The 23,212-nt window shown below is 43.9% G+C and overlaps 1 protein-coding gene across 2 annotated transcripts in view; it reads right to left on the reverse strand.

Moving 5' to 3' along the window:
- Nucleotides 1-23,212, reverse strand: part of VWA8 (von Willebrand factor A domain containing 8) — a 532,124-nt gene that overhangs the window by 74,159 nt on the left and 434,753 nt on the right. For both annotated transcript variants that reach the window (XM_075336856.1, XM_075336857.1), the window contains exon 39: nt 13,042-13,150. In XM_075336856.1, coding sequence (XP_075192971.1) covers nt 13,042-13,150 — 109 coding nt within the window. The remainder of the gene's footprint in view (nt 1-13,041; nt 13,151-23,212) is intronic.

The raw sequence follows: 23,212 nt of genomic DNA on the forward strand, positions 1-23,212 counted from the left end.
ACGGTACTGTGCGCCTCATGCTTCCCGTGTTGCTGTGAGCCTCCTGCCTCCCATGGTACTGTGTGCCTCCTGCCTCCCACGGTAGTGTGCCTCCTGCCTCCCACGGTACAATGTGCCTCCTGCCTGCCACGGTACTGTGCGCCTCATGCTTCCCGTGTTGCTGTGAGCCTCCTGCCTCCCATGGTACTGTGTGCCTCCTGCCTCCCGTGGTGCTTTGAGCCTCCTGCCTACCGTGGTGCTGTGAACCTTCTGCCTCCCGTGGTGCTGTGAGCCTCCTGCCTCCTGCAGTGCTGTGAGTCTCCTGCCTCCAGCAGTGCTGTGAACCTCCTGCCTCCTGCAGTGCTGTGAGTCTCCTGCCTCCTGCAGTGCTGTGAGCCTCCTGCCTCCTGCAGTGCTGTGAGCCTCCTGCCTCCTGCAGTGCTGTGAGCCTCCTGCCTCCCGTGGTGCTGTGAGCCTCCTGCTTCCTGCGGTGCTGTGAGTCTCCTGCTTCCTGCGGTGCTGTGAGCCTCCTGCCTCCTGCAGTGCTGTGAGTCTCCTGCCTCCTGCAGTGCTGTGAGCCTCCTGCCTCCTGCAGTGCTGTGAGCCTCCTGCCTCCAGCAGTGCTGTGAGCCTCCAGCAGTGCTGTGAGCCTCCTGCCTCCAGCAGTGCTGTGAGCCTCCTGCCTCCAGCAGTGCTGTGAGCCTCCTGCCTCCAGCAGTGCTGTGAGCCTCCTGCCTCCAGCAGTGCTGTGAGCCTCCTGCCTCCAGCAGTGCTGTGAGCCTCCAGCAGTGCTGTGAGCCTCCTGCCTCCAGCAGTGCTGTGAGCCTCCTGCCTCCAGCAGTGCTGTGAGCCTCCTGCCTCCAGCAGTGCTGTGAGCCTCCTGCCTCCTGCAGTGCTGTAAGTCTCCTGCCTCCTGCAGTGCTGTGAGCCTCCTGCCTCCCACGGTGCTGTGAGCCTCCTGCTTCCCGCGGTGCTGTGTAACTCCTGCCTCCTGCGGTGCTGGGTAACTGCTGCCTCCCGCTGCTGTGTAACTCCTGCCTCCCACTGCTGTGTAACTCCTGCCTCCCGCTGCTGTGAGCCTTCTGTCTCATGCGGTGCTGTGAACATCCTGCCTCCTGCTGCTGTGAGCCCAACACCCAGTGATGTGTACCCCCCTAGTACTGTGAACGCTCACGAGTGCTATGTGCCCCCCTCCCAGTGCTGTGTGGCACCCCCCTCAGTGCTGTATGCCCCCCAGTACTGTCTGTGCCCCCTTGGTGATGTCTGTGCCCTCTCAGTCCTGTCTGTGTCCCCCAGTTCTGCTCGTGCCACTCTAGTGCTATCCTTGCTGCTGTCAGTGCCCGGCAGTACTGTCTGTTCCACCCAGTGATGTCTGGGCCCCTCCTGTGAATATATATATGTCCCCAGCCCCTTCTGTGATCTGTATATGCCCCCGCCCATCCTGTGATGTATATATGCCCCCAACCCCTTCTGTGATGTATATATGCCCTCAACCCTTTCTGTGCTAATATATTTTATATATATATATATATATATATATATATATATATATATACTGTATGTCCCCAACCCCTCCTGTAATGTATATATGTCCCCAGCCCCTCCTGTGATATATGTCCCCAGCTCCTCCTCCTGTGATGCATATATGCCCTCAGCTCTTCCTGTTATGTATATATTTCCCCAGCCCCTCCTGTGAGGTATGTATGCCCCCAGTCCCTCCTGTGATGTATGTCCCCAGCTCCTCCTCCTCCTGTGATGTATATATGCCCCCAGCCCCTCCTGTGATGTATATATGCCCTCAGACCCTCCTGTGATGTATGTGCCTCCAGTGTCTCCTATGTGATGTATATGATTTACCAATTTGTTAACTGTGCTCCAGACCGAGACAAACCTGGAAAAGCAGCTGTGAGAAGCAACATAATCAATATCGCCGAACATCACAGCTGCACCAAAGAGAAGCAGCTCCAGTCACCGCAGTAGGGGTGAGTTAATTAATTGCTTGACAAAATATATGAGGGTAATTTTCAAGCTGATAATTTTGTGCAGCCCGCGAAGGTTGGTAGAAATTTCCAAATGGCCCCAGGCAGAAAAAAGGTTCTCCACCCCTGATGTAGACAGTTACAATCAGAAGGAAAAATAAAAGAAAACTACTTGGGCAAGAAATATAGATGTATTATTTTGCTCATTTTGAAGATCTACCTTACAGATGTACAATATTTATTAATTCTCTATACATATTTCAGAAAATTGAAATGTCAAACTGCAACACAAAAATTTGCAATACAAATATATAGAAGTTACAACAACCACAAGATACTATACAAATCTGAAAATCTACTCTAGAAGCACTACATATTCTATTTCGGGTTTGTCACTGTAAAGAGGCTATTAAATGTTGTTGTTAGAAAACAGAAGCATCCCATGGCAGATGTAGAGGCAGGCATTTAAAAGAAAGATGTGGCCTGTTAATGACCCCAGATTCTCAGCGCTGATCAGTGTCCAGCCCATAGATCTTAACAGCTCATTTACATATAAGAAAAACGTCAATTTTTCTGAAGTAAAACATTGGATCGCATATATCAAGGTATTATTGTATTCAGCTTCCTATCAGCTACATGCCCATTTAGATGGCTTAGGAAGGTTTAGCCTACTGACAGATTCCCTTTAAGGTATTCCAAGAGTCTATTTTTTTAAAGGTTGGACTGATCAATCCAAATGAAAATTATTTACATTCTGTGCATACTATAATATATATTCCATTATTTGAATTAACCAGGGGTGTAACGACCGGGGGCACAGAGATTGCCGCTGTGACCGGGCCTGGCAGGGTTAGGGGCCTGACACTCTCCCTGCAGAGAAGCAGCCAGCTTCTCTCTGTGAGAGAGGAACTGCGCCTGTTTAACTGCAGACTACGCGACCGATATGGGGCCTGTGAGTCAGGGGGGCCCAGTGCCAGCAGTGGAACTTTGCCCATCATCACACAAAGTAATGATGAAGATGGAGTGGCTGAGAAGCACTAGGTATTTAAGGCATACTCCCCATATGGGAGGTGCATGGGCAAGGTTGTCTATCCTTTAGAGATGCATTATCAGTTATTAGGTCCATCATGCCACTGCTGCTATATTGCCAGTTTGTATTCCAGTACCTGCTGTACCCGCTGCTGTAACTATCCATACCAGCTGTATCTTCTGTACCCGCTGCTGCCTCTATCCATACTGGACGTGTTTACCGCATCAGCTGTCCCTGCTTTCTCTGCCTCATTTGAGATTGTCAGTATCCATACTCTTGATGCTACCTGTCACAGCATTGAGTCTCCCTGAATGGCACCTGGTAGCTACCAGCAGCCCAGTCGATCCTCACCCTCAAAGGCTCTGGTGAATTCTTGGTGTGCGCCTAAGTCAAGCCCCTCAGGTGTACAGTGTTCTGCAGCCCAATGGGTCCACTCTCACTTGCACCCACGAGCATTACAGTTTGCCTAGCCAATGGTTTCCGCTGGTTCAAGTTCTGGCCTGCTTACAGGCCTGCAAGAGATGGTCCGGCAGAAAGAACAACAGGGACGGATTCTGAGACATCTGCGACCGTAGATACCCATCTTTGTCTACCACGGTTCCGGCTGTAATCCCAATTCCGGCTCCAAGCTCTGGTCCTCATTTGTCTTCTCTGCGATTTGACAGCTATACCTAACAAATCAGGGGATTCATAAATCAGTGCAACTTGCAGTTTTGTCCCATCACTTCATCTCCGACTGGTCTAAAGTGGCCTTTATGATGTCGCACTTGAACAGCGAGGCTCTTACTTGGATCAATCTAGATCTTTCTAGAGACGTTCCGCAAGGTATAAGATAAATCGGGTAAGGTCTCAGCAGCATCCTTGCTTTTTAGACTTTGCCAGGCGAGTCTCACAGTAGGCCAGTATGTCATCCGTTTCCATACCCTATACTCTGAACTGGGCTGCAAAAATGAGGCTCTGGTGGCTGCATTCTGGGAAGGACTGTCCAGTAGGATCACGAACTGGCCAGCCGTGATGCGCCTTCTTCCATGGACGACCTGTTATCTTTGGCTATCGGAATCGATCTGAGATTCTAAAAAAGATCCAGAGAGGTGATCCGTGATAAAAAGTCGTTGTGCCTGGCTCCTTCATTCCAAAGACCCATTATGCCGTGACCCACGGTTCCCGATACTCTCCCAGAGCCCATGGAGGTGGATAAAATGCATCCGCAGTCCAATGGCAAAGTGGAGCGAGTAAACCAGATCCAGCCAAAATTTGTTGCTGCACTTCATCAACGAACATCACAGCAATTGGGTACAGCTTCTTCCATGAGCGGAATGCTCCTACAATAATCACGTGAGTCCTCTGCTAACTCTCCGTTCTGTACAGTGTATGCACAACAGCCCCAAATCCCTTTTAACACTAGAAGTCCCAGAAATTTCGAGCTCCCCCCTGAAGTCCCGAAAGAGGGTCAAATGACATACAATAAACTGAATAGAACTAACTAGAAACTAAATGGCTAAACTCAATGGAAAACAACAACCTCCTGTGGTGCGACAGTAATGGCCTTAATTACAGAACAAAAAACGGTGATTACAGGAAGTTAGCTAAAATCTTTCAGGTCATTCGACCCGTCTCTGGGTTCCAAAGGTAAAAATGTTAAATGACCCCTCTCTGGGACTCCTAGTGTTAATGTGGCTATCACCTCCGGTAACCCTGCGGCCAATGATCTTGTCAGGAGTTTCTCCGAGATCTGGGTGGAGACCAATTTCTCCCTGGAGCAGTCCTCCATCCGAATGAATAGGCATGTGGATAAGAGATGCCTAGACCCTCGCTCGTTTCGGCCCAGAGACTAGGTATGGCTCTTTTGTAAATACATCCATCTCAAAATGCCATCCTACAAGCTGGGACCTTCGAGGTGCTCCAGCTGATCAAAGTCAGCCTCCTTGTGTATTACCAACTTGTTCCATGTGCCTCTCCGCAAACCTGTCATCCTGAGCTGCTACTTCAGGAATCCTGGTAAATTGCCTCCACCGGTCAGTGCTGAAGACGTCTTTGAGGTAAAATCCATCCTTGAAGAAAAAAGGGTAAGAGGTAAAACCCTCTTAGTACACTGGAAGGGTTTTGGTCCTGAGGAGAGATCTTGGGAGCCCTAGGAGAATATTAATGCCCCCCTTCTCCTTAAGAGAGTCCTGGAAAAATGGGGGCATAAGGGTAAAGTACTATAATGCCGTTACTAGCGTCCCCACACTATTCTGCCCTCCTCCCTCGGCAGGTACACTGGCACACTCACCCTCCCTGCCACTCAGCGGTGTCTGCTCCATCCCCAGTCCCTTCCGCCGGCTGAAAGGCACCAGGTATTTAAGGCATTTTCTCCCTCGGGAGATGCCTGGGTAACGTGGTCTATTCTTTAGAGACATGTTGTCAGGTCCCTTGTGCCGCTGCAGTACTGACAGTTTGTATTCCTGTATCTGCCATACCCGCTGCTGCACCTATCCGTACCAGCTGTACCTGCTGCTCCACCTATCCGTACCCGCTATATCTGCCGTAACTGCTGCATCTATCCATGCCAGCCTCATCAGCCATTCCGGCTGCATCTGCCTTATCTGAGATGGGCAGTATCCATTCTCCTGGGATCAGCTGTTACAACACCAAGTCTCTCTGAGTTGCACCTGGTGGCTGCCAACAGCCCAATCCATCCTCACCAACAGCGGCTCTGGTGAATACCTGGTGTGCGCCTAAGTCACACCCTTCACGTGTACCATGTGCTGTGGCCCTATGGGGCCACTCTCACTCGCATCCATGAGCAATACAACTGTCAGACAGCAATTTCCCAGATACTGAGAGCTAGAAGTCTTGGGCACAAATGAGTTAAAAAGGAGCATTGTCAGGCTTCCACCAACCTTGGCAATATGCATATATTTCCATGTGATAAGGCAATTTACCCAGCCTTTTATATTACTAAATTAGCAAGCTTCCATTGATATATTATGGTGTTAACAGTTCATGTGACCATAATAAATAACTCTTTTATTGTGTAGATATTTTAATACATATATGTGATTAACAGATTATTTTAATGGTATAAATGAGGATAAAACAAATTTTCTAAACTAGAATTAACAATATATATATTCTAATATAATATTGCAGCAAAGTGCCTTTCAATTTAAGATGAAGTCATATGTATGGGAAGGCTATCAAAAAGGGACATATGGGGAAAACTTATACTTTTTGGCATTAAGTTATGACTTTTGAGCCAATAAATTTAAAATATTTGGAAAACCTTGGTCAAAGGATAATTTGCCAAAAAGATCACAGGAAATTGTTATAAAGAAGCTTTTCCCTACTACAAAGATCAGGAAGGAGGCGAATAAGCGACAAGTTGTATGCTTTCCTATGTTACATAAATAGGTTGCTGTGTGTATCAGTAACAAAAAAGAGGAAAAAACTTTTACTTTCTTTATTGAACACTCTCTTCATTAAAAAAGTTATTGTCGAGAAAATAAAGTTTCATCTATCACAAATATACCAGAAAACTTGCTGATTGCTTGGGGGATTGACTGTTGGGACCGCCAGCAAACCCAAGCATAGGGCTTTGGACCCCGAAAACAGGTCTCTGTAACTACGTTCTGAATGAAGAAGAGGTATGTCTGCTCGGCCTCTATTCTATTCATTGTCTATGGGACTGACAGAAGTAGCCAAGAGCTGTGCTCGATGGTGAGATAGACTGTAAATTGACCGGAGGCTGCACCAATGCACTTCTGCTCCATTTAGTACTGACCCCCAGCATTCACCAAAGTTCTCCCCTATTCTATACTATTGAGGATAACTTGATTTTTGGGAACAATTCTTCAAATATGGTTAAAATTTAGTCTCCCTGCACTCAGAGGACTTAACAGAAAGTGAAGAATTTATCAGGACAGATCCAAAAATTGCCATTTAAATTAAAATTGCCCAATTGTGTTAATCCACGGACTTACGGTATTTCAGAAAAAGATAATAGCTGTGCAGGTGTCAGCATTCTCTGATAAAGAGTGAAAATTCAAGCAATGACCCAGAAAAAAGCTTACCCTTCTAAACCATAATTAAGATGAGCAAATTCCAAGAGTGACATGTTACATAATAGCGATGATCACACAACGAGCTACTGCTTCTTAACTATACACCAGGGTGCTCCCCCATGATGCAGGTTCACAGGTGTGAGGCCCTGAATTGTGAACACCCAGGATTAGGATCAGAAACGATGCTAACAAGGGAGGGGGCCATGAAGGCTACAATGAAGTGTCAGTAAAAATCAAACATGATTGAAGACCAGCATTCCTTCAGGAAATACATGTGCGAAGCAATGTGCTGATCACACGCATATATCGGAATTTTTTACCAGCACAGTGAATTCTGAATGTCTGTGACAGAGATATGGGAATCACAGCTGTGGGTATATGTCACAACAACATGTTAGCAGGTATAGTGCCATGTTCTTCTTACATTTTATTTAGCTAATTTGTTGTGAACAAAACACAGTTATTCATACAGAAACAATGGAAACAAAAAGAAAACAGAAAATCTACTCATAGTAACCCATTTATAACAATTCTGTACAGCTGGTGGGCATGTAAGTATTTTATAAATTAAGCTAATAATTGAGTACACATCTGCTAAGTGTTAAAGAAGTGGTTGACCCATACTTATGATTTGCTAGATCAATATTATGTTAAGAAACAATGTCTCTCTCAAATACCTTATGTTGGCAATAGTGCCTGTGAGAGGTGCTATTGCGAACTGCTGTTCCCCATCGCCTGACCCCCGGGCTCCGTGACCTTGGATATCAATTTCCTGATCACGTGACATCACCACGGCTGACCCCAGTCTCCGTGAGTGATTGGCTGTGGGTGGGGTTTTACCGCTCGTCACCGCCCAACGTGTCTCCTGCTTGCAGTGCTTTGCTGTGAGGGAGCAGGGAGCTGATGGGCTGTCACGCTGGGCTTTGCCGAGCAGTGAAACACTGCCCACAGCCCAGTGACTCAGGAAGACTAGGGCCGGCCGCAGTGAAGTCACGTGATCAGGAACTTGACGTGACATCACCGGATCCCCGCGGTCACGGAGTCCAGGGTTCAGGCAATGGGGAACAGCGGTCCGCAATAGCGCCTCTCACAGGCACTGTTGCCAGCATAAGGTATTTGAGAGAAACATAGCTTCTCAACATAATATCGATTTAGCAAATAATAAATATGGGTGAGCCACGCCTTTAAAGGGAATCTGTCAGTAGGATCAACGGTCCTATGCCGTCTATACATTATGTACCGTAGATCATTGAAAAATGAATAAACTTATACCTTTATATCTGCAATTCAGGGCTTTAATACAGAGTAATCCATATTTTACAGTGGGTGAAATGGATATTGTACAAGTCATTAATTCTCTAAGTAAATATATTTTGAATGGTGCTATTGACATAAAGTTGTCAATAAATTTCAGTAACAACCCATCCAATCCACACAGGCAAAGAAATCGAACCATGGATGTTCATAAATTAAGTTATATGTATTAATGAGAAATGACACAGGGAAACAGTATTAAACACATGAAGAAAGAGAGGTGTAAAAAAAGTCATGACACCATCTAAAATCTATCAGTAATTAGAAATCATTCCTACCACTTAGTGAAAAATAGTATCAGCTGGTTGAACAGATAGCCTATAAAAAGGTGTCTCATTACCAAGGTGCTACACAAGAGACATCTCATAATGAGTAAAACCAGTGAGCTGTCTCAAGACTTTCACAACCTTATTGTTGCAAAACATACTGATGACATTGGTTACACAATCACTTCTAAACTACTGAAGATTCCAATGAGCACTGTTGGGGCCATATCATGAAATGCAAAAAACATTATTGCACTATAAACCAGCCACGATCAAGTGCTCCCTGCAAGATTTCAGACAGAGGAGTGAAAATAATTATCAGAAGAGTTGTCCAAGAACCAAGAACCACCAGTGAAAAGCTACAGAAAAATGTGGAGTCAGCAGGTACAATTGTTTGAAAGAAAGCAATAATGCAGTCAACTTCCATGGTCTGTATGCATGGGCGGATTATAATAAGGGCAATATGGGCTACTGCTTGGGCCCGTAGTTTTGGGCAGCCCCATGGCCAGATTATCCTCATTATGTTTTGTGCAGTAATACATACCTCTCTCCCATTTTCCCGATGCAAATTTCCGAGCCGGGAGCTTACTGAGAACTACGCTGCTGGCAATAAAGAACAGCAACGCAGCTCTAGGGGAGCTTCCATTGCTGGCGGGATGACATCATCAGCAGGGGGCCAGCATGTATGCACTGGCATCAAGAAGAAGTGGAACCCAGGGAAACAGAAGCGAAGTCAGTATGTGTGTTTTTTTATGTGTATGGAATGTGTGAGGGTTCATACTGTATACATGGGGCTAAGTGGGAGCTCATGCTGTAAATAGGAAGCTATATGAAGGCTCATGCTGTGTATAGGAGGCTATGTGACGGATCATACTGTATATAGAAGGCTATGTGAGGGCTCATGCTGCATATAGGAGGCTATGTGGGTCCTCATGCTGTACATAGGAGACTATGTGGGTACTCATGCTATATATAGGAGGCTATGTGGGGCTTATGCTGTATATAGGAGGCTATGTGAGGGCTCATGCTGTATATAGGAGGCTACGTGGGAGCTTTTGCTATATATAGGTTATGTAGGAGCTCTTGCTGCATATAGCAGGTTATGTAAGGGCTCATACTGTATATAGTAGTCTATGTGGTCGCTCATGCTGTATATAGGAGGGCTGTGTGTGGGCACATACTATATATAGGGGCTCTATGAGGGCACATACTGTAATTAAGGGCTAAATGGGTTTCATGCAGTATATAGGGGGAGCTGTGTGAGGGCTCACACTGTATATAGGGGAGCTGTGTGAGGGCTCATACTGTATATAGGGAGGCTGTCAGCATACTTAATTCTGCTCAATATTAAGTGATACAATTAATATTAATCTAAAATAATAATTATAATTAATATGTTAATATTAATATTGAGCAGAATTAATTTCAGCCTTTTTCTTCAGCCCTCCACAATAGTTCCGATCTTTCACATGGCTCCATGGGAAAATTAATTAACCACTCCTGCTCTATAATATCTACAGCACTATGCTAAGTGTAGCGTTGTACATAAGGGAAAAAAATTGTGCAGCACGCATAGCGCTGTCTTTCTCATTTTATAACTACAGATGTCCATTTGTGTATTAATCAAGTGATCCATCACATGATCTACGAAGGGGTTATGTGACATATTAGACAACTTTAGAAATATAGCTATTTAGAAAATTGGTAATGTGTTCAGTACTTATTTCGCCTGTAAGTAAATGAGCTGTTACGATCTATGGTCCAGACAGAGATTTTGCTGATAATCTGCCTCCAAGACATTGTAAATGAATGTGGGTGTTAACAGTTCATTTAGAGAAAATAAAAATGTGGATTTCTCTGGATTAAGACATCAAATGGCAGATACAAAAGTATAATTCTATTTAACTTTCTATGAACTATACATGCGCCCATACGCCCATAAACATGGCTTAGAAGGGGTAATCTTACTGAAACATTCCCTTTAAAAGTAACTAGGTCTACAATATAATGAAGTATTGCAGGACTGAAGTTTGCAGATCACTCTTCGGGTTACTTACAACAAACAACCACATTCTGTACTCATTTATGACCATAAGAAGTACCGTAAATCTGATATCTGAAAATACCCAGACTTATGGGAAACTTAATGAATACATTCAGTGCATTGGCTCACTGGGGTGAGTTTGCAGACAGTGACCAAAGCAGATGCTGTGATGTGGCCGATAACACAATTTTACAACAACTAGTAGAATATTTAATTAGATTGTTGCGTTCTGTTCCAGTAGGGCAGCAGCATTACCCGCAATACTACTTGACCGTTAACAATTAAGTAGTTGTTATCCATACTGTCTCTTAAAGTATCATGGGCCATGGGCCTGTAAGAAAAATAAGGTTCTGCCTTTTTCTCCCCCCCCCCCACAACATCCTTTTGAGCCCTGACTGTAACTGTAATCTGCATTGTTGGAAATTAGCTCTAAGTTTTTGCAGCAATAGTCGGAGACTTGTTCATTGTTCCCTTTGGAATGGTCAATACAGAACTGCATCAATTAAACAGCAAAAATAACATTTTTTTAATTATCTATAAAGCAGCCAGATAAACATTGCCACATGGCATCAGGGCAAATAGTGTTAAAAGATCTATTAAACAACCCCCAGGTCTAGCCTAATTAAAGGTGTCATTCTGTCACAGAATACTGATGATCTATCCACAAGATAGGTCATGAAAACAAGATTAGTAGTAGTAATGGGTGAGTGTGCTCGCCACTGCTTGTTATTCAATTGAGCATTGAGGTGCTCCAATATGACTTGAGTAAACTCAAATGCCCGAGGTTCGATCGAGTAACGAGCCGTGGTGCGCACGCTCGCTCATCAGTAATTAGTGGGGATCCAATATTCGGGACTCCCACCAATCAGCTGTTATTTGCTCCAGCAACCACCGGATGTAAACACTTTGAGCAGCGTTGCACTGCACAGCTGCACTTGATGAGTAGTGCAGGTCATCTCCTATTCAAAAGTATAGGAACTGTTCCGCAGTATCTGGTAGCAGCCTCTACATACTGAATGAAGCTGCACAGTGCTGCTCTGTTCTGTGGTTGCTGGAGCAAATAACAGCTGATCGGTGGGGGCCCCGAATCCCCACAAATCCCATAATGATAACCTATCCCATGGATTAGTCATTAATATGCTGTGGCCAGACTAGGCAGCCCTTTAACTTATTGTCTGCATTCCTCCTGGTTATCTAAGGCAGTAAAGGGGATTGTATCAGTATAACTGGTGCACTAGGGCAGCATTAATTAATTAAATTCATGGCAAAGTGAAGGGTAAATGTTAATATATCTGGTGGGCTAGGGCATTACTGGGATTAATGTGGGTAAAACTGATGACCTTGGGCAGAAGTGTTACATTTTGGTGTACTCGGTGGTCTAGGGTAGTGATGAAGTTAGGCCGGGCCACACGGGGGACTAATGCGATTCTCACATGACACTCAGCTCACGCTGGCAGCACAGCAGGAGCCGAGTGTCACTGCGACTGAGATCCGCCTAAGCTGCGGGGGGGTGAGCCGGCGCTCAGAAGGGGAGGGCCAGCGCTGTGGAGGTGAAGAAGGGATTTATCTCCCTCTCTCCTCCGTTGCCAGCTATTGCCATTCTCGCCCTGCACTCGCGGTACACCGGTGTACCGCGAGTGCAGTGTGATTTTTCTCTCGCCCCATAGACTTGAATGGGTGCGAGAGAAAAAAGGAACGCATTACAGTCGCAGCATGCTGCGATTGTTTTCTCGGTCCAATTAGGGCTGAGAAAATATTCTCTCATGGGTGCTGACACATAGGCTAATATTGGTCCGGGTGGAATGCGATGTTTTATCACATTCCACTCGCACCGATTTTCATGCCGTGTTTTAGGCCTAAATGTCAATATACCTGTGGACAGTGTGGGGTTTAATTCCAGTATCACAGGTAGTTCAAGGTAAAAATGGTAGTATGGGCTATATGGTGGCTCCGTGGTTAGCACTGTTCCTTTGCAGCGCTGGTTCAAATCCCACCAATATCTGTAAGAAGTTTGCATGTCCTCCTTGTGTTTGCTTGGCTTTTATTTCCACACTCCAAAGACATAAGGATAGTCCTCAATAGAGACAATAATAATTTGGGTAAAGTACTGGATCATGTTGGCGCTCTATACGTAAAATAAAATAAACAAATATCCCTTGTGGTCTAATGTAGTAAAATTTAAAAACTCTGAGTTCCCTGGTGACCACTGTAATTGTAATGCTACATACATGAAGCCCAGTGGATAAAAAAATGGCATTTGATATCCATGATACAAATTTTAGAGAATGACCAAACTTTCAGTATAAAAGTAATATTACTTATAATATAATAATGAGATATTATGAATTTATGCACAATGTAGGTTCAAAACTGTATATTTCCTAACCTGTTCCTCCAGCCCATGTATTACCACCAACATGAGGCACGTTATCTGGATCCAGCTTTCCATGCTTTGGTGAGCTCACATCCAAACCACTGTCTTTCTGCACCGTGATCTGAAAAACACAAATGGTTATACTTCATGGTAGTATTATCATTAATAATGCACTATGGGATTTATTACTCCAAGTACAGCCCAGGAGACCTTCATCAAAACTAATGTAATGTACAATGGTCCACAGGCTCCACATGACAAATGTGATATCACATATAAATTTAGCCATGAAGTTATAGCTGTTTATGACAATGAAGCGCTGCACAGTAAGTTGGCTCATTATGGATTATATTTTTTCTCTTTAAACAGAGAATCAAACAAAATCCAATTAGGGTATGTGCCTCAGGCTATACAAGAAATTGTTTACCATGAGTTATACATATTCCCTTGTACATTTGTGTTGATGCAGATATGTCCAAGCTTGACAGCTAGAATTATTATTGATCTTCAAGCAAAAGAAGATGATTGTTACTTTTGTCCTTACAAATTATTATCATCAATGTGTGATCAGTGAGGGTCTGGTACAAGGGTCTTCAATGATCAACATTATGGAAGGGTCCATCCATGGTGCCTTGTGCTGCAGCTCAGACACAGCCAAGTATGGCTGAGCTGTGCAATCAGGTACAAAAGCATGTACAGAAAAGACAGTGTCCCTGCAGAGATTATGGGGCCCTTTATTTCGGTTAATTAGTGTATGTCATATGGATCTAGTGCTTACAAAAAAAAATCAATACTAAGGATTGGTCATGAACGATTTCTGGTATTTCTGAAACATCACTGATGTACTGAAGAGCATGATTTGTACTCAGACATTATATGCATGTCTTACAATGAATGTTGAAGTAACAGAGAAGGAAGACCCATTGCAAACAAAAGAAATATATACCATAATCTGTGAGCTGAGAAGATATTATGTAAACTTACTGCACATTGGCGTGCACGATTATATTGCATTTTAAATTGCTTGTATGTTTTTATGTATGTGTAATGTGTATGCTTTAAATGACTGGCATAAGTTATACAATGAGCCATCAGGTATTTTAAACTTTTACAGTCTGCCTTTTACAGTGGATATAAAAGTCCACACACCAAGAAATGTCTTTTCCACCAGAAAAGCTTTCAGTTTGTTTTTTAATGTAATTGTGTAGATTGTAGGTGACATTAAAGGTGAAGAAAGCTCTGAAATGATTCTTCTTGGTCTGATTTTTTTTCCACATGATGAAAACCTGTCATTTTAACAGGGGGTGTAGACTTTTTATATTCTCTGTCTATGACTTCCATTAGGACAAGTCCGTGCATGCTTTAACTTCTCATTTTATGGGATTAACAAGTTAACCTCTCCTTCTTGAGACTACACAACATGCTTCATTTGGCACATGTATTATTGACTGGTCGTCTGTATCGCCCTAAAAAGCAAAAATAAAAAAATATCTGTGCTCCGTACTCTACATCTAGACCTACATCTACACCTTTGCTTCTTTTCTCCTACCCCCTTCATTTGTTCTTCTGCTTTGTGAATAGATCATTCCCATTTCAACACCCCATTTTGAATAATGTTTAGGACATAAAATAATAAATTCTGGATACTGCGCTATGCTAGAATAATACTGTAAAATCACCCAATATAATATGTTATTATCAATAATCAGATATCTTATTCATCTATGGAAATGCAGTGATACTACTTGCCAGGCAGTTCAGATACAACAGTAGGGCGTAATGAATAAAGTATAGCCTAGCTGCTACTCTACAGCATAGTGTACAACATGCCATAAAGTACAGGCCTTAAAAGAGCATTGCCATACGAGTTTATGACCTGTAAGGAATATACAGTATCTAAAGGAGTTGGGCAGTCACTTATCAGTCTTGAGTCAAGTTCCCAAAGGGTTTGGGTTACAATTCTCACTGAAGAAAAGGATAGTCAAAGCTACTATTGGTTTTGAGTTTGCTCGAATTAGTAGTGTAATCCAGGAACAAGGCTGAAGTGACAGTCAAGATCAGCAATCAGCAGCAGAGTAATACCGGAACAAATAGCCAAGAATAATATCATAATCTGAAGCCAAGGTGTTCAGACTATATCCCCTTTTGAAAAGGACACCAGGTCAATGTCCAAAGAGCAACTGGTCATACTAGGAACCAGAAGCAGCTGAGAGCAGAGAGGAGAACCACAACCAGCAGAGATCATAGGATAGCAAGTTGAGCCCAAGACTCTGCAATGAAACCAGACAAGGAGTGAAAGCATTGCAGTTTATATTCAAGTGTGTAATATCCCCCATATAATGAGCACAATAATAAGAGTACATCAACTGAAGTAACTAAAGTAACTACTTATAATACAGTTCCTTATAATATACATAAATATACAAAGATAAATGTTTGCTGTAAGAACACAAATACTAATGAAAAAATGCTGCCTGATTATTTACTAGATACACTTTATGGTAGCTTTGTTCAAGCTAGTTACAATAGTTATGGTACATCTAATACGGTACTATCAATGCTTTAACTGGCAAAACCCCTAAATGTGTACAAATCTAATGGCTGTATAGAGTAACATTCTAGTTAAACAATATCGGCATTGGTGGAAAACTGAGCTGCTTTGAAAAGAATATCCAAAAATTTTGAGGGTCACAAGTTTGTTATATTGGTTACAAGAAAGTGATTTGATCAAAGCTCCCTCAGTCAACTTTACATATTTCAATAATGTGTACTATTAGGTAGTTTCTTGCTCGCATAACTAGATACTACTGCTGTTGGAAAAAGTAAAATTATTATTATTATTATTTATTTATAGAGCACCATTAATTCCATGGTGCTGTACATGAGAAGGGGGTTACATACAAAATACGTATACAAGTTACAGTAGACAGACTAGTACAGAGGGAAGAGGGCCCTACCCTTGCGGGCTTACATTCTATAGGATTATGGGGAGGAGACAATAGGTGGGGTGTAGGTCAGGCGGCGGCTCCGCACGGTGGTCGGGCGGCAGCTCCGCACGGTGGTCGGGCGGCAGCTCCGCACGGTGGTCGGGCGGCAGCTCCGCACGGTGGTCGGGCGGCAGCGAGTTCATAAAATGATGGGTATGTTGTAATTCCTTAAAGAGGTTGTCCATAGAGTTGAGTGGATCGGTTATAATTCGGTTCCGGGGGGGGGGGGGGAGGCGGGAGAGAGAGAGAGAAAAACAAAAAACAAAAAACGATCCGGATCGTGCACCCCGAATCCCGGGTACTGGTCGGACTCGGATCGGGCGCTCAAACCGTGCGGATCCAGATTTTGCAGATCCGGGTCCACTCAACACTAGTTGTCCACTAGAAGGACAACGCATTTTGATTCCATGTTTCCCTCAGGTAAAATAAAAAAGCCAATACTCACTTCTGATGCCAGCGGTGCTGTTGTGAGATCACGCAAGCACTGCATTCAATCATCGCTGGCTTCTGTCTCCCCATCTTTGGACAAACTAGTTAATCGTTTGTCAAAGGAGCGGAGACAACTGGGGCTACCACTCACTTCCTGTTGATTATTCCTGTGTCCTAAAACAAGGAGACAGAAGCCGGCGCTGATTGGATGCGGGGCTTGCGTGACATCACAATGTCATGTGAGTCCCAGGAACGCGGGTCCCGACACTGTTGAAACTGCACCAGGACCGGAGGTGAGTATAGGTTGTTTATTTTACCTATGATAAACATGTGGAATCAGAAGAGGCTGTCCTAGTACTGGGCAACTCCTTTAATATTGCACTGAAATTGCAGCTATAGTGCTGTGATAGAAAGGTGGTGCACCATAGTCTACATTGAATGGGCAAGAGTCATTCTCCATTCAAATTGAATCTGCTTCACTGCACTCAAATCAGAAGTTTTGCTATTATCATAGCACATGCATTTACTGGTTAGATAATCAGTCTGATGATCCAAAAGGTAATATGTGAATTGTCACGGCTGCGTCTCGCATACTTCCTCAGCGACGCCTCATTCTCCATGTCTGCCACACAGCGTCTGCTCATGTCAGGTCTCCCCGCTGAGTTGCAGCACTCCACTGCCAATTAGCCTTAAGGGGAGAGTCCTCTACAGGAACCTAACCCTCCTGTGTCCTGCAGAGACTAGATTTCCTGGCCAATCCTATTCTAGCAAGGCCTATTTCAGACAGTTCTTCCCACCACTCTCAGCCTGTGTTGGTTCCTAGTCAGTTCGTCTGCTAGTATCTTGCTCCTGCGTTGGTTTGATTCTCCTGTTATCGACCCAGATTGTTATATCTGTCTTATCTGACCTCTCCACTCCTGAGCTCAGCTTTTGCCCTCTGAACCTGTGCTGCCTGACCTTGGGCCATCTGACTACACTCTCTCGTGCTTCTGTACCATGTTCTCAAGCCTCTGACCCTCCGGACAGCTGCTGCAGACCTGGGAACTGCCCTGGAGTGATACCTGGTGTTTACCCACAGCCCAGCTTATTCTCATCATCAGAGACACTAGTGAAGACCCGAAAGATACTTAAGTCACGCCCCTCCAGGATATGCCCTGCCCAAGGTGTAGTGGGTCACACTTGCCAGTGTCACTTATACCTGTCAGCATGATATTACAATTGGGCCCTGGACCCCACTGACAGATGGGGACCTGGCAATGCCAAGCCTAATGTCTTTTCTATTTCCCACTTCTTCTGCGACTTACCAATTCTCCTCTTGTCAGTCAATCTCTCCGAGTGAACCATTTAATCCTCCAGTCTCTGGTGAATCTGTTAGTGCAAGCTGCCACGTCGGTCCTGTTATGATGGAAACCATAAGGAAATCTGCAGCTTCTTTTTTTTCTGTGGCCCTAGGTTTGTTGGAGTCTGACTTTGTTTTTGTGAATTCTATTAGATTAGACTTTAACTTGGCTTGTGCACTGCTTTGTGGCTTCTAGTACTCCTACATCATGCTTGTTACCTATCCTGGTTCTTTGGACCTTCTGCCCGTACAAATGGGTCTTTGGAACTTCAGTTTGTGTCTGCCTGCTATCAGGTTTGACTTCCCTGTTGCTCTGGAATAACATTTACCTTCTACAGTCATGTGTAACTATGCTGCCTGTCTTCAATCCTATCTTTACCCTGTTACCTGTTTGTTTATGGTTTCTAGGTATCCTGGCTACAGTCATCTGTTACTTTACTTTCTGACCAATTAAGGATGGGGCGTAAGGGGAGGTACTGTCACGGTGGTGTCTCGCATACTTCCCCAGCACCACCCCACTCTCCATGTTCCCCGTGCAGTGTATCCGCGTGTCAGATCTCCCTGCTGAGTTGCCTGTTGCAGCACTCTTTTACAATGTTGCTTCGGCATGTGGCTTAAAACTGGCTTTAGGGGTGTGTGGCCGGTCTCTCCAGGAAATTAACCATCTTGTGACTTCAAGCAGCTCCTCCCACCACTCTTGGCCCGATCATTGGTTCCTAGTCCATTTGGCTCTTGGTATCCTGTTTATACATTTGTTTGATTCTCCCGATACTGACCCAGCTTGTTATACCCGTTTTGTTTAACCTCTCCACTCCTGACCTTGGCTTTTGCTCTCTGAACCTATGCTGCCTGTGCTGACGTTGGACTATTTGACTATGCCTCTATTTTGGCCTCCTGTAACTCGTACATCTGCCTTGACCCATTTGTCAACTGCTGGAGTCCCGGGGATTGCCTTGCAAGTGGTGCCTGGTGGCTACCTGCAGTCCAGCCTATCCTCATCATTAGAGGCTCTAGCAAAAAAAACAGGTAGTCGATTAGTCATGCCCCTCCAGAGTAGGTCCGGCCTATGGTATAGTGGGTCTACACCTACCAGCGTTACAAGAATCAAGTCATAGAAAGTATACCTAAGCGGCAAGTGAAGCTGATTTGTGCTAGTCCACTGAAGCCCATTACTATCGTGGAACCTAGACCCACTAAGGGTGCTCTAGTACTTGTAGTCAGTCCAACCAGAACAAGTAGCAGACATAGCGGGCAACTTTACCTATGCAACGCAGGCTACCAGCTCTATTTATCCCAGTTCTTGTCCATTTGTATTAATAAGCATATCTTTACTGCTATCTTAAGTGGCACACATAACTCAGCTTCTTGTGCACTTGTAGGAATACATTTATCTCTGCAACTCCCATCCCTTGTATTATTAGGCACAATTCTAATGCTTTGCATATCTCAGCTCCTGTGCATTTCTCAACTCCTGTCAATTGTATAAATATGCCTCTCTTTACTTCTGGGGGTGTTTCACTCAATAGTGGCAACCTTCACATAATTGTCAGGTTCTGCACTTCTAATATATAGTGTATTTCATTCTATGTAGTTTAATCAATTTTTCCTTCCCTTCAGCCTCCATCTTGATTCCAAGCTTTTATAGTGCATGTTATTCATCGATTCTTTGCTATAAAGATCATATAATGCATTAATACATTATCACATTGCCAGACAGAGACAATACTATCTCCTCTCTACTGTGATAACACTGTGATTATCCTTTTCTCCATATTCTCCTAAATAAGGTAATAGATTATACAGTTAGGAGGCTGAACTGTAATCTCCTACATTATAACTTTGTGAAAGGCACTGTGCAATCATCATCATTATCTTTGATATGAGCTTCTGCCCCCACTTTGATGAAATTTAGTGGTACATTCCAAGCAGTTTCACCATACAAGAACTTCTATTGACTGGAATGTTGACCCCTTCAGAGTGCATAAAGTCATGAAGTTCCCAGTTAGCCCGTGATCACATTGTCCAACTCAGAGAAGTATATCATGAATTTTCAGATTCAGAAGGACAACTAAATAAGATAATACTAGCTGAATTATATATAATGGTGGACTAGTGACAGTAAGAAAAACCCATAGAGTTATACTTTAACGGCGAGCCTCTATCTCTGTTATCCCTGCAGCAGTCTGACAGACAGTGAAGCTGGAGCAGACAAAGACTTGTCCCCAAATCCTTCAACCTGTCTTGGTGTTTCTGCTCTAAAGGCCCAGTCACACACAACGACTTACCAGCGATCCCGAAAACGAGGCGACTTGATAGGGCTCGCTGGTAAGTCGCTGGGAGGTCGCAGGTGAGATGTCACACAGTCAGATCTTACCAGCGATGCAGGAACAATGCAGCAGCGACCTGTATAATGATCTCAGCAGTCACTGTGACCCTGTCACACAGTGTCAAACACAGCGATGTGTCCTGCCCAGCAGGACATCACCTTTGAAGAAAATGGCCTGGACCATTCAGCAACGACTAGAGATCTCACAGCAGGGGCCTGATCGCTGGTAGGTGTCACACATAACAAGATCGCTAACGGGATCGCTACTGCATCACAGAAACCGTGACTCAGCTACGATCTCGCTAGCGATCTCGTTATGTGTGACAGTACCTTTAGAGATAGATTACTCCTGATAGCAGGCACTAGACAAAATGGCAGGCACCTACTGTAGTAGCCGACACCTTGACATTGTTTCAGGAAAAGAAAAAAAAAACATTTTTAAAGGGAAACTGTTAGGTTGGAAATGCTATTTACCTGAAGATATAGGGTTAATATAATGCATGCCATACTAAGTGAGTGGCAACAGGGAGAAAACAAACTTATATCTTCTCTGTAGCTGCTTTCTTCCAGTCATAAAGGTGTGCATGCAGTAGTTAAAGTCACTGCTTACTATACTGTGAGCGGAATCAGTAATAACTGATTGATAGCCGGTTCTGCAGCATCTCTGTGTTTCATTGCCTCCTTGCACACGCTCTTTCAGAAAAGAGGAAGGCAGCATTAACACCATTACCTGCAGAATAACCCTATATCTACAGGTAAATAGGTCTCTTTAAGTAAAAGGATTTGTACATTGTCAATGGCGAACATGATCTACCAAATGAGATTAAATGTCTGATAATACAATGTTCTGACCTTAAAAAATAAAAAAAATTATATAATATACAAACTGATTTTTTATTTTTTTTAATCTTATTGCATTCAATGAAAAAAGAAGTTACAAAAATAGAGAGTGTTAGTTTAATTTTAGCTAAGTGCCAGATTACTGCCCATATGACTATATGTAAACAGTACAGCCAAAGATATGTGTTGTCCAGGGTCCTGTAACACTAGACCCATTGGCTCTATTGCTGGACAGAATATATTGTTTACACGTGGCACTTTTATCACCTACATGTAAATTGTCCTTCTACTGAGTGCTCTAGATTAGCTGACAAGTCCACTCATTCAGGTTCAGCTGCCACTTCCACTATACATTAACTACTCAGCACTTTCCAGCCAGCCACTCATCATTTCCCTTTTCAGACCTCAATGGCTTCTTGGCCACCCACAGAGTCAGCTAAAGATAGAATAAGACAAATGTGGTCACATAACACAGTAGACAACATCATACTATAAAAAGTCGACTTTGGCTACTGACAATGTAATATAAGGAAAATTTTGGATTTCATATAACCAATGTTACTGATTCTAATAATATTGAAATACTGTAGCTATATAAAATCTATTAAATGTAATTATACCAAAAATGTCTATCAAATAAAACAGATGTGACAAAACAGAAGGTAAATGAAGGATGAGATCCAAATTTAATTTTTTCCATTCATTCACTTGAAGGGGTTTGTCCACTACTTTTACATTGATGGCCTATCCTTAGGATAGGTCATCAATGTCTGATTGGCTGCGGTCCGACACCACGCAGCGGGGGATCAGTTGTTCCCAGTCCCAGCAGCAGACAACCAGAAATGCTTAGTTCCGGTGCCCCGTCTTCTGATAGTGGCTTCAGCTGGGTACTGCTCATCCGCCTCCCATTCTAATCAATAGGAGGCAGATGAGGAGACGGAGCAACGCGGGAACTGAGCACTTCCGGCTGTCTGTTGCAGCTGCTGGGATCGACAACATCTGATCGGCGGGAGTGAAGGTTTTGGACCCCGGCCGATCAGACATTGATGACCTATCCTAAGGGGTACTTTGCACACAACGACATTGCAAGCCGATGCGATGTCGAGCGCGATAGTCCTCGCCCCCGTCGCAGCAGCGATATCGTCGCTCTGGCCGGCGAACCATCTCCTTCCTAAGGGGGCGGGTCGTGCGGCGTCACAGCGACGTCACACGGCAGGCGGCCAAATAGGAGCGGAGGGGCGGAGATGAACGGGACGTAAACATCCCGCCCACCTTCTTCCTTCCGCATTGCAGCCGGGACGCAGGTAAGGTGATGTTCCTCGCTCCTACGGCTTCACACACACCAATGTGTGCTGCCTTCTGGAACGAGGAACAACATCGCACCGTCGCTGCTGCAAAATTATGAAAATGTCGGACCCGACGCTTTTGCGCTCGTTAATCATATGTAAAAGGTTTCACATACTGCGATGTCGACAGCGACGCCGGATGTGCGTCACTTTTGATTTGACCCCACTGACATCGCACATGCGATGCCGCAACGTTTAAAGTACCCCTAAGGGTAGGCCATCAATGTAACAGTAGTGGACAACCCCTTTAATTGTAATGCATATTCTCATGCTTCTATAGCTAAAAACAGGCAAACAAATTCACTGTTCAAAAGAAAAATTACAGTAAAAAACCTCCTGATCAAATAAGTGCAGATCAACGATATAAACAGATTGATCGCCACTTAGTTAACCCCTTTTCAACAAGGTGGATTTTAGTTTTTTAGCTTTCGTATATTTATCCCCTTTGTCCAAAAACTAAAACTTACGGCTTATTTTTCCATCAAAGCCAGAAGACAGCTTATGTTTTTGCAGAACAAATTACACTTCTTAACGATGCTATTTGCTTTACCATATAATGTATTGAAAATCAGGAAAACAATTGCAAGTGAAATGGTGACAAGAGTGATTGCAATTCAATCATTGTTTTTTTAGTGAAAATCCTTTTTTATGTTTATAGTGCTGAAAACAATGGCCTAGCAGCATGATTCGTCATCAGGTCAGTACAATTACAGTAATACCAAACCTGTATATATTAAAGTTCGTGAAGAAAATCAAAACTTTGCAAAAAAAAAAAAAACACAGCAAACAACGAAAACCGTTGGTTTTGAGTAGAGGTGAGTAAACCTGTGGTTCTGGTTTGGAAACCGACTACCAAAACAAACAAGGTTCGGAGACAAAGTTCAAGTGAGTTTCGAGTGCAAACCACTCAAGCAAG

This window comes from Anomaloglossus baeobatrachus, chromosome 2, assembly GCF_048569485.1.
Source record: "Anomaloglossus baeobatrachus isolate aAnoBae1 chromosome 2, aAnoBae1.hap1, whole genome shotgun sequence".
NCBI lineage: Eukaryota > Metazoa > Chordata > Amphibia > Anura > Aromobatidae > Anomaloglossus > Anomaloglossus baeobatrachus.